Genomic DNA, 11,827 nt, shown 5'->3' on the forward strand with positions numbered 1-11,827 from the left:
TGTTCTGCCAAAAAGACTGAAAACTCCAGGCTAAAACACCACTCCCCCATCCCCAGACATAGGGATGTTTGATACACAGCAAGCCCTGGTGCTTTATGGGCCTCAGCAGCAGTAGGGTTCTGTAAGCTCTGCATATTAATCCATATCTCCTGGGAGGAAAGAAGAGGCTGAGGCAAGGCTCTACCTGGAGAACCCAAAAGACACAAGGAAAGAGTGGGTTACACAATAAATTAAACTCAACCCAGATTACAGTTTGTGAAGAGGAAGCTGAGGGAGCTGGGGGGGGTTCAGCCTGGAGAAAAGGAGGCTCAGGGGGGACCTTCTGGCTCTGCACAGCTCCCTGACAGGAGGGGGCAGCCAGGGGAACTCAGGCTCTGCTCCCGGGGAACAGGGACAGGATGAGAGGAAATGGCCTCGAGATTGTACACGGTTACCTCTGGGTGGTTGTGACTGCTTTAGGAGGGAAAAGACTGCTGAGGTGTGTGTGCAGTGATGGAAAGAGACTGAGAGTTTGGCCTTCTAGCTCTCCTTTATGGACTAAAGTTTAAAAAGAAACCCAAATAAGGAGTGTGGGGTTTGGTTCAGGGTTGGTTTCTGTTCTTTTTTTTTTTTTTTTCCATTTCAGAGTCTAAATATCCTGCTGTAAAGGATGCTGACAAGTTCAGGGGAAAACTGATTCAGAGGACAAAGTTCTGTTTCATGTGAGGCCTGGTGATATGGCTGGTATGTAGGTGTCCGTGAAATAAACTTTATTCGGGCTCCAGTTCACAGTATCGATTTGTCATTTATTATCAGATAATAAACCCATAATGATTTAGATACGTTGCTTATAAATCATACTCGAGCAGCACTTCTGACTAATCTGTTCCATGACTATCAAAGGTTCTTCTTTTTTTTTTTCCCCCTAAACCTTTCTGTTTCTGCACTTAACACCGTTACCAGCATTGAACATCAGAAGGGAACACATCAGTAATGTAAGTTTACAGCCCCAAACTTTTTTCAGGTCCCTTTTAATGTAACAAAAACCTGCAAAAGCCTGTATAAACATTATTTTCAACAGACCCATGTAGATTTGCAGACGTTTTCTGTGTTGAACTTGGAGGGAATTTTCTAAGTGGGAATAAGGCACAAAACCAAGAGCGTAGCTCTTAGCAGGAAATGTCAAGCACAGGACTCCATGTCTGAGTGTTCTAAATGTATTTTTAGGTTTTAGAAGGTGTTTATGTTTCAATTAAAATCTGTGAGGCTTCCCCCTGGCCTGAAATAGAGGACAAAAACACTGTCATCAAACTATCCTGTAGCAAACACGTGGGTAATGAAAGAGGAGTTAAAGGTAATACAGGCAACTCAGGTTTTCCATCTGTGGAGTTGTTGGCTCAAGCAGGGAATAGTTCAAGCAATGTAGGAACAGCAGCTCCTTGTAACTACTGTTACAGTAAAGTATTGAAACATTATTGTAAAAAAAATTGATCGTATTTTTTTTAATTTTAGTTTTAGTTAGTGTTAAGGCATCCTCAATATCACCTAAATTTGTCTGTTAAACCATTAAAGTACTTTGTGGGTGGAGCAGGTTAGAATTTGAGTTACCTTTTTGAAGCTGTGTGGTTGCAGTTACATTAACCCCAAAACATCTTATACTGATACATGTATTTCTTGTTTCTCTTTCTTTCAGGTGGATAGGCTGTGCAAGATCACGCACAGGAGCACAAAACAGCCACAATACAAATTGTACTCTCTAGTCTCATGAGAACCAGCAAACCTTTCATACCTGTGTAAGTCCATTTTTGGGCTTTGACCAACAAGGTTTTTTTCTATTAGTAAAAATGATGGGTTTTAATCTTCATTTTCTCCTGTATTCTGAAGGGCAAGAAGAGACAGAATGGTGACTGAAAACACCATTGAAGCTGCTCTGAAAGAGGTAACTTAGTGACTTCCTTTGTTGTGTTTCTCAGCCTTCGTCAGAGCCATAGCACGGTGTGTAACTGCTCTGGAGGCAGGAAAAGCTGAGACAGGATGCAAATGACTGCATTAAAGCTGCTCTTTCCATAGCTCTGAGGGACAGGCTCACAGATGGCAGGGGATGTCACCTACGCGGCCGTGGCGATGCTGCCGAGGGAAAGGCTGCACGCTCCCTCTGGGACATCAAACCCAGGTAAAACATCTTGAGCACGCACTGCTGGCTCTCTTGTACTCTCTCTCTTTCTCTCTCACCTTTTGAATTGGGTGAAACTAGAAGAATGCCATAAAACGCTGTATGGGAAGGGTGAGAAGTTGGAAATAGTGGATGAGATCCTCACCGTACAAATCAGCCAAGCTGCTCCCAAATCAGAACAGCCGAGGAGAAGCAGCTCAGGTCTGGTCCCAGGATTTAAGTAACAGAACGAGAAAGAAAAAGTGTTTCTGGTTTGAATAAAGAGCATAATATTTCTTTTTAAATGACTCATGATCAAGACAATGCTCCACTGAATTACTACCTAGCCCACAAATCAGATAAATGTTTATGTTCATGGGAAAGGAGTAGTAAATTAACCAGTAAATCAGAAGACTAGTGGCAGTCAAAAGTGCAATCGCTGTCACTGAAGGAAGTACTGAATGACTCCTAAAAACTTCCTTCTCTTTCTCTTTAATTTTCCAGTGGTGATTTTCCAGAACCAAATTATCAATCTGTGATCACTTCACATATTTGTAAAAAAACCCCAAAGGATTAAGCCAGTATTAAGGGTGAGATGATTTAAACTAAATTTTCTGAAGAAGTAACATTTCTACTACTTGGAAAAAAAATGTAATTCATTCATGAAAGCTTTTGGACAAAATCCTGGATCACAGCTAATGTGAATGAGAGCTTCTCATTATGAGCAAATAGGAAATGCTTGTGGCATCAGACTAAGGGTATTTTCATGCTTTTGTTAGTAATTAATCCCTTAAGGAAACAACATTGTGTAATGAGCATTTTTAGATGTTCTACTTACAATGGAGATTAATAATGATGATGATGCTCTGAATACATCCACTTAAATGACAGAAAATAATATCTTTTCTATATTTTTACAAGGCTGGTATCCAAAAGATAAAAGTGATTTCACTTTATTATATCTATGACATGAAATGCTACCTTAGACTGTGTGTTCATGCACCCATGGATGTTGTTTGCACTGCTGTAACCTGTGCAACACAAAGAAGGCTTGCCTGGAATTTTCGCCAGTATCCAAAGTGATAAAATTTATTTGTGAAGGGAGATGGACATCAAATCTTGATTAGAAGACATCCAAAACTATTCCTTGATCATGCTGCCTAAAGGAAAGGCTCAATTTTGGACAGGCCAGTTTCAATGAAATTTATCATTAACATCTGGATGGTTCTTATTAATTTTTTGTTGAACTGATTTTAACTCTTGATATTTTCCCACATGAAGCTACTGGCCATGGTAATTAAGTGATTTCTCAATGCTCTTTCGTCTTTAAATACTTAACTTCTCAAAAATGCTTGTCATTTTTGTGGATGTTCTCCTGTTCATACTCCAGTGCTTCCATCTTCTTTAAAAAATGGGCACCAGAGATTCACACAGTATTTCTACATGTCTTTGTTATGGTGTCTCACTTATACAGGGACCAAAATCTCTTAAATAATCTTTTCCTCGCTGTTTATAGCTCCCAGTTTCCCCCACTCTTATGTCTGATTATACTCAAATACGTTTTGTTTGATTGGGCTTGAACTTACAGGTGGACTTCAGCTGTCACTCAGGGGCTCTGAATAACAAGGACGAGGGGATTCTTGGATGCTCTGCCAGAGTGTGTTGAGGAGCATTTAGTAATGGCACTATCTGTGCACAGGCTTTGGTAGGTGCAGGTGCTATTACTGTGCATGTGCTTCAAAACAGGTGTTCAAAAGTAGAAAAGGGTTCCCAAATCCCAGCAAGGATAAATACCACCTGGGAATCCATTTTCCAGCGAAAGATTCTGGCAGTTTTTGTGTCCTGGTTCCCTCACAGATAATTTGAGAGTTGCCTGATTATGAATCATGAGTGGCTACACAGAGCTTTCCTTGGGAGAAGAACAAACCAAGGAGAGTTCAAGTCCATCACCAAACTAACCCACAAGTAGTTGTAGCCTGCTATTGGTTGTGCCCTTAACTTCTTGTTCCCCTCCTTAACCTCCTGAGCTGCTCCAGGTGTTGACCAGGTCCACCTGGAGCCTCTCCAGCTTCCCCCAGATCCCTGGATGGGCCACCCCACATCTGGACACAACATTCCCTCATGGACAACCCCCAAGGAGCACTCCCAGTCTGCACATTCACCAAGCAGAAGCTTCCAATAAGCAGAGATGTTTTTCTGCACCTGACAGCAGGCACAGAGAAGTGACATGAAATTTCAGTTTTAGTGACTGACAGAGATCTCCACCTTGTTGTTGAATTAGGTGAGGGTGTGAAAGCATCCGGCACAATGAAGATTATGTGGTAGTTTAAAATCCCCTGCTGACTTCTGAGGACTTCACATTCCAATAATCATGTGCCCATACACACTGTAATAGAAGGAATCATTTTGTTTAAATATTCAGGTTGCATGGATATTTTTTTTTTCTTACAGACTTAGAGATATTCTTTAAAGGAATGAATGTTAATTTGAGAGACAAATTATTTCACAACCCTAGCAGACTGTCTAAAGTACATATTTTAGAAGTGCCTCCATTTATAGGGCTAGTGGATCTAACAGTTTAAAAGTCCTGAGTGGTTTTGGAAAATTATTTGCATTCTAAGAAGAAAAACTTTTAGGGCACTTGATTTGAGTACAATTAAATGTAATTTGCAATTTTTCTGTAGTTCATTAAACTAATAAATTGAAGTAAAGCAAACAACCACTTTATTAGGTCAGATTCTCTAAAGCATAGACTGTCTCCCCTATATGAATAACCCTCATTTGCCAATCAGGTGCTCAGTGGTTTTTTTTTTTTTACTGTAAAACCTCTCCAAACTTCAGCAATTCTCATATGAAATGCCTCATTTTAGCTTAATGAGATTCTCTTCTTCTGCCAAGTTTTTCCCTGATCAGTGAAATTTAATTCAACAGTTCTTTTTAAAAGCCCCAGTGGTCACAAACCAAGGCGGTAGCCCAGATGCTTCTTCTTGATACAGATGGATAAAATCTCTCCTTTTATGGAACCAAAAGCAGTGTCCCAAAGGTCCAAACATCTTCCATAACACTAACCAGTAGTTCTGCAAAATACTCAGGTAAATGATACTGAAAACACATTCAGAAAGAAACCACACGCTTTTAACCCACACCGTGCGATTTTAATGCCATTTTTGGTTTTGTTTTGGCAACGTGCTTCTGGAAAAGGATGTCTTCAATCATCAGGTCCACTCCTCTGCTGCTATAGGCACCACCTGAAATATCCTGGGATAAACACTCACAAGTCAGGAACGGCCCCAGGAATTACCTTGCTGCAGCAGCATTTCTCTGAGTGCTGGTTTTCCTTTTGGCATCTCTCTGCCCTACAAAGCAGTCACGGCTCTGGTGCCCCTCCAGCCCCTGTGGTACCTTCTGAGATGGCTTAGCAACAGCTGAGATGCTTGCCATGGATAGTATCCAGGTCTTTCCCATCCTTCCACCTGTTTGCCTGCCTCCTGCTCCAGCCACACAGCACCCAACAGTTCGAAGCTTATGGAGGAGGCTTTTCCTGCCTGACAGCAAAATCATCATCTTGCCTGTCATTGCCTAGGAAAAGGAAAATGCTGAACAAGCAGCCCTGGAAACACACACCCCTTTTCATACAGACTCAGCCTTTATTGTTCCTCCCCTTGGTGATTTGCACAGCCACAAATGTCAGTGTTTCCCTCTCCCTACAGGAAACATGATCACATATGCTGAGCTGCATGTGAAGCCTCAACCCCAAGGGAACAGCAGAGCAGAGACTTCCACAGCTGGTACCGTGCAATTTTGTTTGGTTACTAATTATAGATGCAGTTTTTCCTATTGCCCAACAGTGAAACCTGTTATCAAGAGCCTTTACGTGCACTCTCTCAATGAAGGACTGATCTATCATTTCATCTGCTGCTTTTTTTCTGCTGCCTTCTCAGATTACACACTTTCCTTTAAAAAATAATATTGAGAGACGTTTTAAAAATAATTTCTAAAAATACCTTTGTGCCCTACATGACAATGTAGTAAAGCAAAGTAAAATTCCATGGCTTTTTTACGAACCCTCCTGTAACTGTCTCTGAAGGAAGAGCCCCAGGGACACATTTGGCTTTGGAAGCAGGTAATGCCCAGGTCTCTATGTGCCATTAGTGCCCTGGCGATTGTCACCTTCCCTGCACCGAAGGACCTGCCTGCCAGGGAAAGGGAACATTACACCAGATAGCTCAGGCAGCCAGAGGATGGAGCAGTTGCTCATCTCATGCAGACAAGGTCCGGGAAACAGAGGTTGTAATGGTGCAAGTCTGTGTCTTGCAGAACTGGCACTTTAACCCCAAATTTCGTCAGGTTCTGCGGCTTCCTGAGTGTTTCACTCTGACACAGGGTGAATGCCAAACAGATGGAGATGCTTGGTTTGATGTACTTCCCTGTTCCAGGCGGTGTCAGTATGGGGCTTTTTTTCCTGCGCATTTAGGGGAGGTGTCTGAGCTGTGGGACAGGCATCTGATGCTTGGGAGCAGAGAGGAGGAACACCCCGCAGCCATCCCTGACACCACAGCCCGTCCCTGACAGACACCACAGCCATCCCCCAAACTTTCCCTGAATTGCTCTGAAAGGTCCTGCAGGGGGTGTGTGGGTGGGTGGGAGGAGGCAATGCTGCAGAAGAACAACTCAAAGGAGAAAAAGCAAATTCTTAGAAAATCACTTGCTCTATGTGACCAAATGTTTTGATTTCACTTCCACGTATGCAAAATGAACGCAGATTTTTAATAAGTAAAATGCCATTGCACCCTTCTGACAGCAGACTGATTTTAGGCAGATGATTTCTCTGTTGTTTCCCCAATGTTAATTTTAACAGTGCCGGGACCTTAAGCTGCTCTTCCTCCTGCCTCCCTCCAGGCTGCCGGCAGAGGTGCTCAGCCTGGTTCTACGTGGCACTGGTCCTGGGTGTCCTCATGCTCATTTTCCTGGGAGTCGTGGTCATACAAGCCAAGCAATGTGAGTAGATTCTACCTCCTGCTTCATCCCTTCATTGCAGACATGGTTAAACCTCTGAAAGAGCTGAGAGAAAATTTCCCCTGGTGTCTCACTAAAAGGTGTCAATTTATACAAAAATACAGGAAATGAGAGTCTGTGTACAGGTCTTGGAGTGACAGGGCAAGGGGGAATGGCTTCACACTGACAGAGAGCAGGTTTAGATTCGATATGAGGAAGAAATGGTTCCCAGTGAGGGTGCTGAGGCCCTGGCACAGGTTGCCCAGAGAAGCTGTGGCCGCCCCATCCCTGGCAGTGTCCAAGGCCAGGTCGGATGGGGCTTGGAGCAACCTGGGGTAGTGGAAGGTGTCCCTGCCCATGGCAAGGGTTTGGAACCAGATGATCTTTAAGAACCTTTCCAAGCCAGGCCATTCCATGAACACCTTCTCAGCAGGGCTTTGCTCACTGAGCTTTACTCACTGAGTTTGCTCATAACTGTGTCTGTACCAGGCAACGTACACAGAGACATCCTCACATTCACAGTACAGCTCTGGGTACAAAGGCTGCATTTCCTTATCCTTCTTGTTAACCACGATCTCTCTCTTTTTTTTTTTTTTTTTTTTACTTTGGGCTGTTCAAGTTTCAAAGGGCAGAGCAGGAAAATCAGAAAGTTTGCCCCAGTATGGTCTGAACAGCAACAGCAGTGACATTTCTTCAGAGAGGACCGTCTCAGCAGCGCTCCTGAAATGGCTCATGGAGGAGCTGTGTGAAGATGGACAGGGTGAGGCACATTAGTCCTTTCCAGCATGGAGGATGTTCTGTTGTCTCTGTTCCCATTTCTCCGACACCCTGCAGTTTATGGGAACTCACTGGTGCTAGCCAGGAAGTGTGATGTTCCTGCAGAGCAGTGATAACAAAAACTAACATTTTAATCATAATAGTCTTGCTCCTCTTTTGGTATAAAGTTTCCAGTGCTTTTGTTACATTTTTTTCTGCCAGGAGCTGCTGTCAGAAATGCCATATATTGTAGATCCTCCTCTTGTCCTGGAAAACACTTTCCCAATAATGGTTCATAAACAGGGGGAGGAATTCCATTCATGGTAGGAGCTAAAGGTTCCCCCTGTCCACCCACAGGGACAACATGTGAGCTGTGTCCCCCTGGGTGGCAGCTGCACGGGGGCAGATGTTACTTCTTCTCTGAGGAGGCCAGGAGCTGGGAGGACAGCCGGAAAAACTGCCTGGCCAGGAAATCCCAGCTGCTTGTCACTGAGAATGAAATTGAGATGGTGAGTCTTGCAGCACAAGTGCAAGTGTGTCACAGGCCACAGGCAAACATTTCTCCAAGGGAAAATGGCCTGGATGTCAAGTGTACACATAGACAAGCAAGAGCCCCACCAGGGAGAGCATCTGACTCTCCCTGCACAGGAGCTGGGTTTGGGAATGTGAGCAGAGCTGAAGAGGAGAAGCACAAGAGGTGCCAAGTGTGGAAGCCAGAGTAGTTTTGAGTGGGAAGAGGAAATGCTGGGGACTTTCCACCGGTTTCCAGCACGTGGCTCTGGGAAGAGAGGAGCCTGGTCATGTATATGGGCTGATGTAAGGGGCTGCTCTGCTATGGCTGCATCACTGTCCTTGCTCTCCATGAGGGAACAAAAGCTGTGCATGAGGCAGGACAGTGAGCTGGGCATAGCAGGAAAGATCTTCTGTCAGGTAACATCCTTCTGATTGCTCCACAGGAATTTATAGACAACAAAGAGAAAGATACCAAATATATCTGGATTGGCTGGAACAGTGAAGTCATGGGGAAACAACGGAGTTCAGTGGAAGATCACAGAGTAAAAGAAAATAGGTGATGATTTGTGGGGGGAGGATATCTTTGGGAAAAGCAAAGCGTGGTATCTCTGCTTGGAAATACAACTCTGAATCTGAGCTAATTACCCAAAGCACAGATCCAACCCTGCAGCCTCAGGCACATATTCAGAGTCATTCCATGGCCAGTTCCAGGTCAACAGGCTCCTGCTGGCCACTTGTGGAAACTGTTTTCTGCCTCTAGGACGAACCACAGCCACAGCTCATGTATTTATTAATGCAGAGAATTCTGCTGAAATCCCTGCCAACAAACTCTCTCACTTTACAGACCATGTGCCTCTGTTAAAGGTCTGTTTACAGACCATGTGCCTGTTCACATAGCATGGGCTGGGATCTGTGTAGCTTTCTTCAGCATTGTGGCTGCATGGGGAGGATCCTTATCCTTGTGACAATCCCAAGCATCCATCCCTCAGGAGCCAGCAGTCCCTGCTGGGGGTGCCCATCCCATCCCTGCACGGCTGCTGTGCTTCAAGGGGGTGATCGAGTGAACATCACGCACCCCCCTTACTCAGAGCACCACCAGGATTTTTAACCAGTGCTGAGTTTAAAGCTGAGTTTAAAGCTGACAACTGCATTCCTTCTGGTCTCTCAGCAGGACAGCTCTAAAAGGAATCGAGGCTGACAAGAACTGTCCTGTTTACAGAAGGAAAAATGTGATCCAGGCAGACAACTGCCAGACGTTAAAGAAGTGGATCTGTAAGAAGAACGCAACTTTGCTGGTGCTCTGAGCTACATTTCCAGAACACAGGCAGAGCTTCTTGTCAGAAGACCCGTTTGCTCATAAACCAACTTAGATGTAAACAAATTTTATCAGACTTGCAGGGAGATTTGCACTTTGCTGTGCTGTGCTCCCGAAGAAGACAGGTCCTGCAACAGGGCTGCAAGCTGGCACATGTGGATTTGGGGGTGCTGAGCCTTCACACGGACAGACTGTGGCAGCAGCTGTCTCAGGAAAGGGCACAGGAGAAGAGATACTCCTGAGGAGGAGCACTGTGCACATGAACTGTGTGATGTGCAGGAATTATGGCCCCTGTGGGGAATGAAGGCGATGCTGGGTCCACTGCTGTCACCCCTGCCTCAGGCAGCTGCCGAGCTGAGGACTTCTTATTTTGGTTTCAGGAGTTTTGTGTTTTCTGAAGTTTGTGATTTTGGTTTTTTTTTTCCCCTGGGATCTAATTGTGACTCACAGAAGCCATGTGAGGGCTGGAAAAAAATGCATTTATTGGACAATGTCTTATTCAAAGCTGCTGCACAGCTACTGGGTGTAGACAGCAGACCAGGCATGGAGTGACTCGTAACACTTGTGGTTAATGTGCTGATTGCTCCCATCCTCTTCTGACGCTGAACCTTGGAATCTGGAGGGATTAACTAGGGAAGGGGCTTGGACTGTAAGACAACATTGCAGTGCAAGGAAGTAAAGTTGATAACCTTCCTCTCCACCTATATTTCGTCCCTCTACATTTCAAGTTCTAATGCGGAACCACAGTTATGGTATGATGAGGTACCAAAGCCAAAGACTGATGAAATTAATACCTGTGAGTGCACTCAGTAAATGTATTGCTTAGGCATTGAAGGGTCATGAATAAATGCTATTTCTGGGTCTGGAATACAAAAATGCTAAGAGCATTCTGACCTAGTGCCTTTGTTAGATTCAGATATTTGAAAAGAATGAAGAAATGTCATGAATTGAAGGTGTACTCTAACAAAAATGGCACAGATTGGAATTTAAGTCCTTATAGCAATGAGAAAGAGAAACAAGTCTAACATGGCTTTTGAGATATAGAGCCTTTAAGCTCATTTTTGCTGTGATACGCACAAATAAAGGCAGCTGCAGTTTCAGAGAGATGTTTTTTCACACTTGAACATGCCTGGGGAGGGTTAATGTCCAGCACTTTGGGGTTGCAGATTAAAAAAGTGAACTGTACCCTCAGAGACTTCCCTTCAAACAACAACAACAAAAAAAGTCCAAACACAGATTTACCCTGTAGAATGCAGCACCAGCAGCTCAAGACTCATATGAGAAACTGCTGTTATGTAAGAGGAAACAACAACAACAAAAATCCCCCAAACTCAGCACAGCACGTGAGGGGAGGAGGATTGATTTGTTCACTCTAGACAGAGAAGCAAAGAAAAGGAAGGAGTCTGAAATGAGTAAAATAACCATCTATACCTATAAAATACATGCTTTATAGAGAGATAAGTTCTCACTGCTGAGAAATTCTAACTTCAGCATCACTTACTCACAGCACACCGTTCCCCATGCAGTGGAGTTGACAATTGCTGGTTTTATGGCAGATCTTTCTTGATTCATGCTGAATTTAACAAGAAAAGCAAACTTCCGCGTGCTGCTTCTCTCAAATTAGTTGCGGTGTTAAGGTTTTAACAATATTCATGAAACATCTGCTATTTGGGCCTTCTCGCTGCTATTCATGTAATTAAACAAGTTTTTTGCAGGGCCCTACTGAAGCTCTTACCTACAATTTAGGCAGTCACTGATTTAAAAAGAAATTACCATTGTAGTACTTTATCAAACCCCACTCTGGGTAAAGCACGTTGGCAGAGTTTGCAGCTTGACCCTTCTTTTCTTAACATCACAGAAGAAGAGATGTTCCTTGCATCCCTGAGGAGTCAGATTCCCGAAGAGCTTTCACTGTAATCTTTTGTTAAAAGTCTGACATATTATGAAGTGTTAGAAAGGGAAATGCATTACTTTTTTGATCAAATGTCCTGTTTCATGTCAGCCCTAACATTATGATTAAAGATTTTTTTCATATTCAAAACCTGAATATTTTACTTCAGATTGGGTTTTTTTTCACCCAAATGGTACCTGAGATGAAAAATACTTTTAGTGTCCCA

The 11,827-nt window shown here is 43.6% G+C and overlaps 1 protein-coding gene across 2 annotated transcripts; it reads left to right on the forward strand.

Moving 5' to 3' along the window:
- The first annotated feature begins 2,070 nt into the window (after window positions 1–2,070).
- On the forward strand, window positions 2,071–11,584 carry LOC121675401 (killer cell lectin-like receptor subfamily F member 1). Of its 2 annotated transcripts, none has more exons than XM_042050852.1 (7): window positions 2,071–2,152; window positions 5,842–5,919; window positions 7,031–7,129; window positions 7,746–7,886; window positions 8,240–8,391; window positions 8,839–8,951; window positions 9,564–11,584. In XM_042050852.1, exons 1-7 carry the CDS (start codon window positions 2,071–2,073, stop codon window positions 9,697–9,699), a joined length of 801 nt encoding a protein of 266 aa, XP_041906786.1. In that variant the 3' UTR covers window positions 9,700–11,584. The 2 variants fall into 2 exon arrangements, with proteins under 2 accessions (XP_041906786.1, XP_041906787.1); XM_042050853.1 differs by having other exon boundaries at window positions 9,567–11,584.
- Window positions 11,585–11,827: the final 243 nt, after the last annotated feature.

Source organism: Corvus kubaryi, unplaced genomic scaffold (genome assembly GCF_017639235.1).
Source record: "Corvus kubaryi isolate FWS band 111438036 unplaced genomic scaffold, C.kubaryi_AGA036_p1.0 74, whole genome shotgun sequence".
In the NCBI taxonomy this organism is placed as follows: domain Eukaryota; kingdom Metazoa; phylum Chordata; class Aves; order Passeriformes; family Corvidae; genus Corvus; species Corvus kubaryi.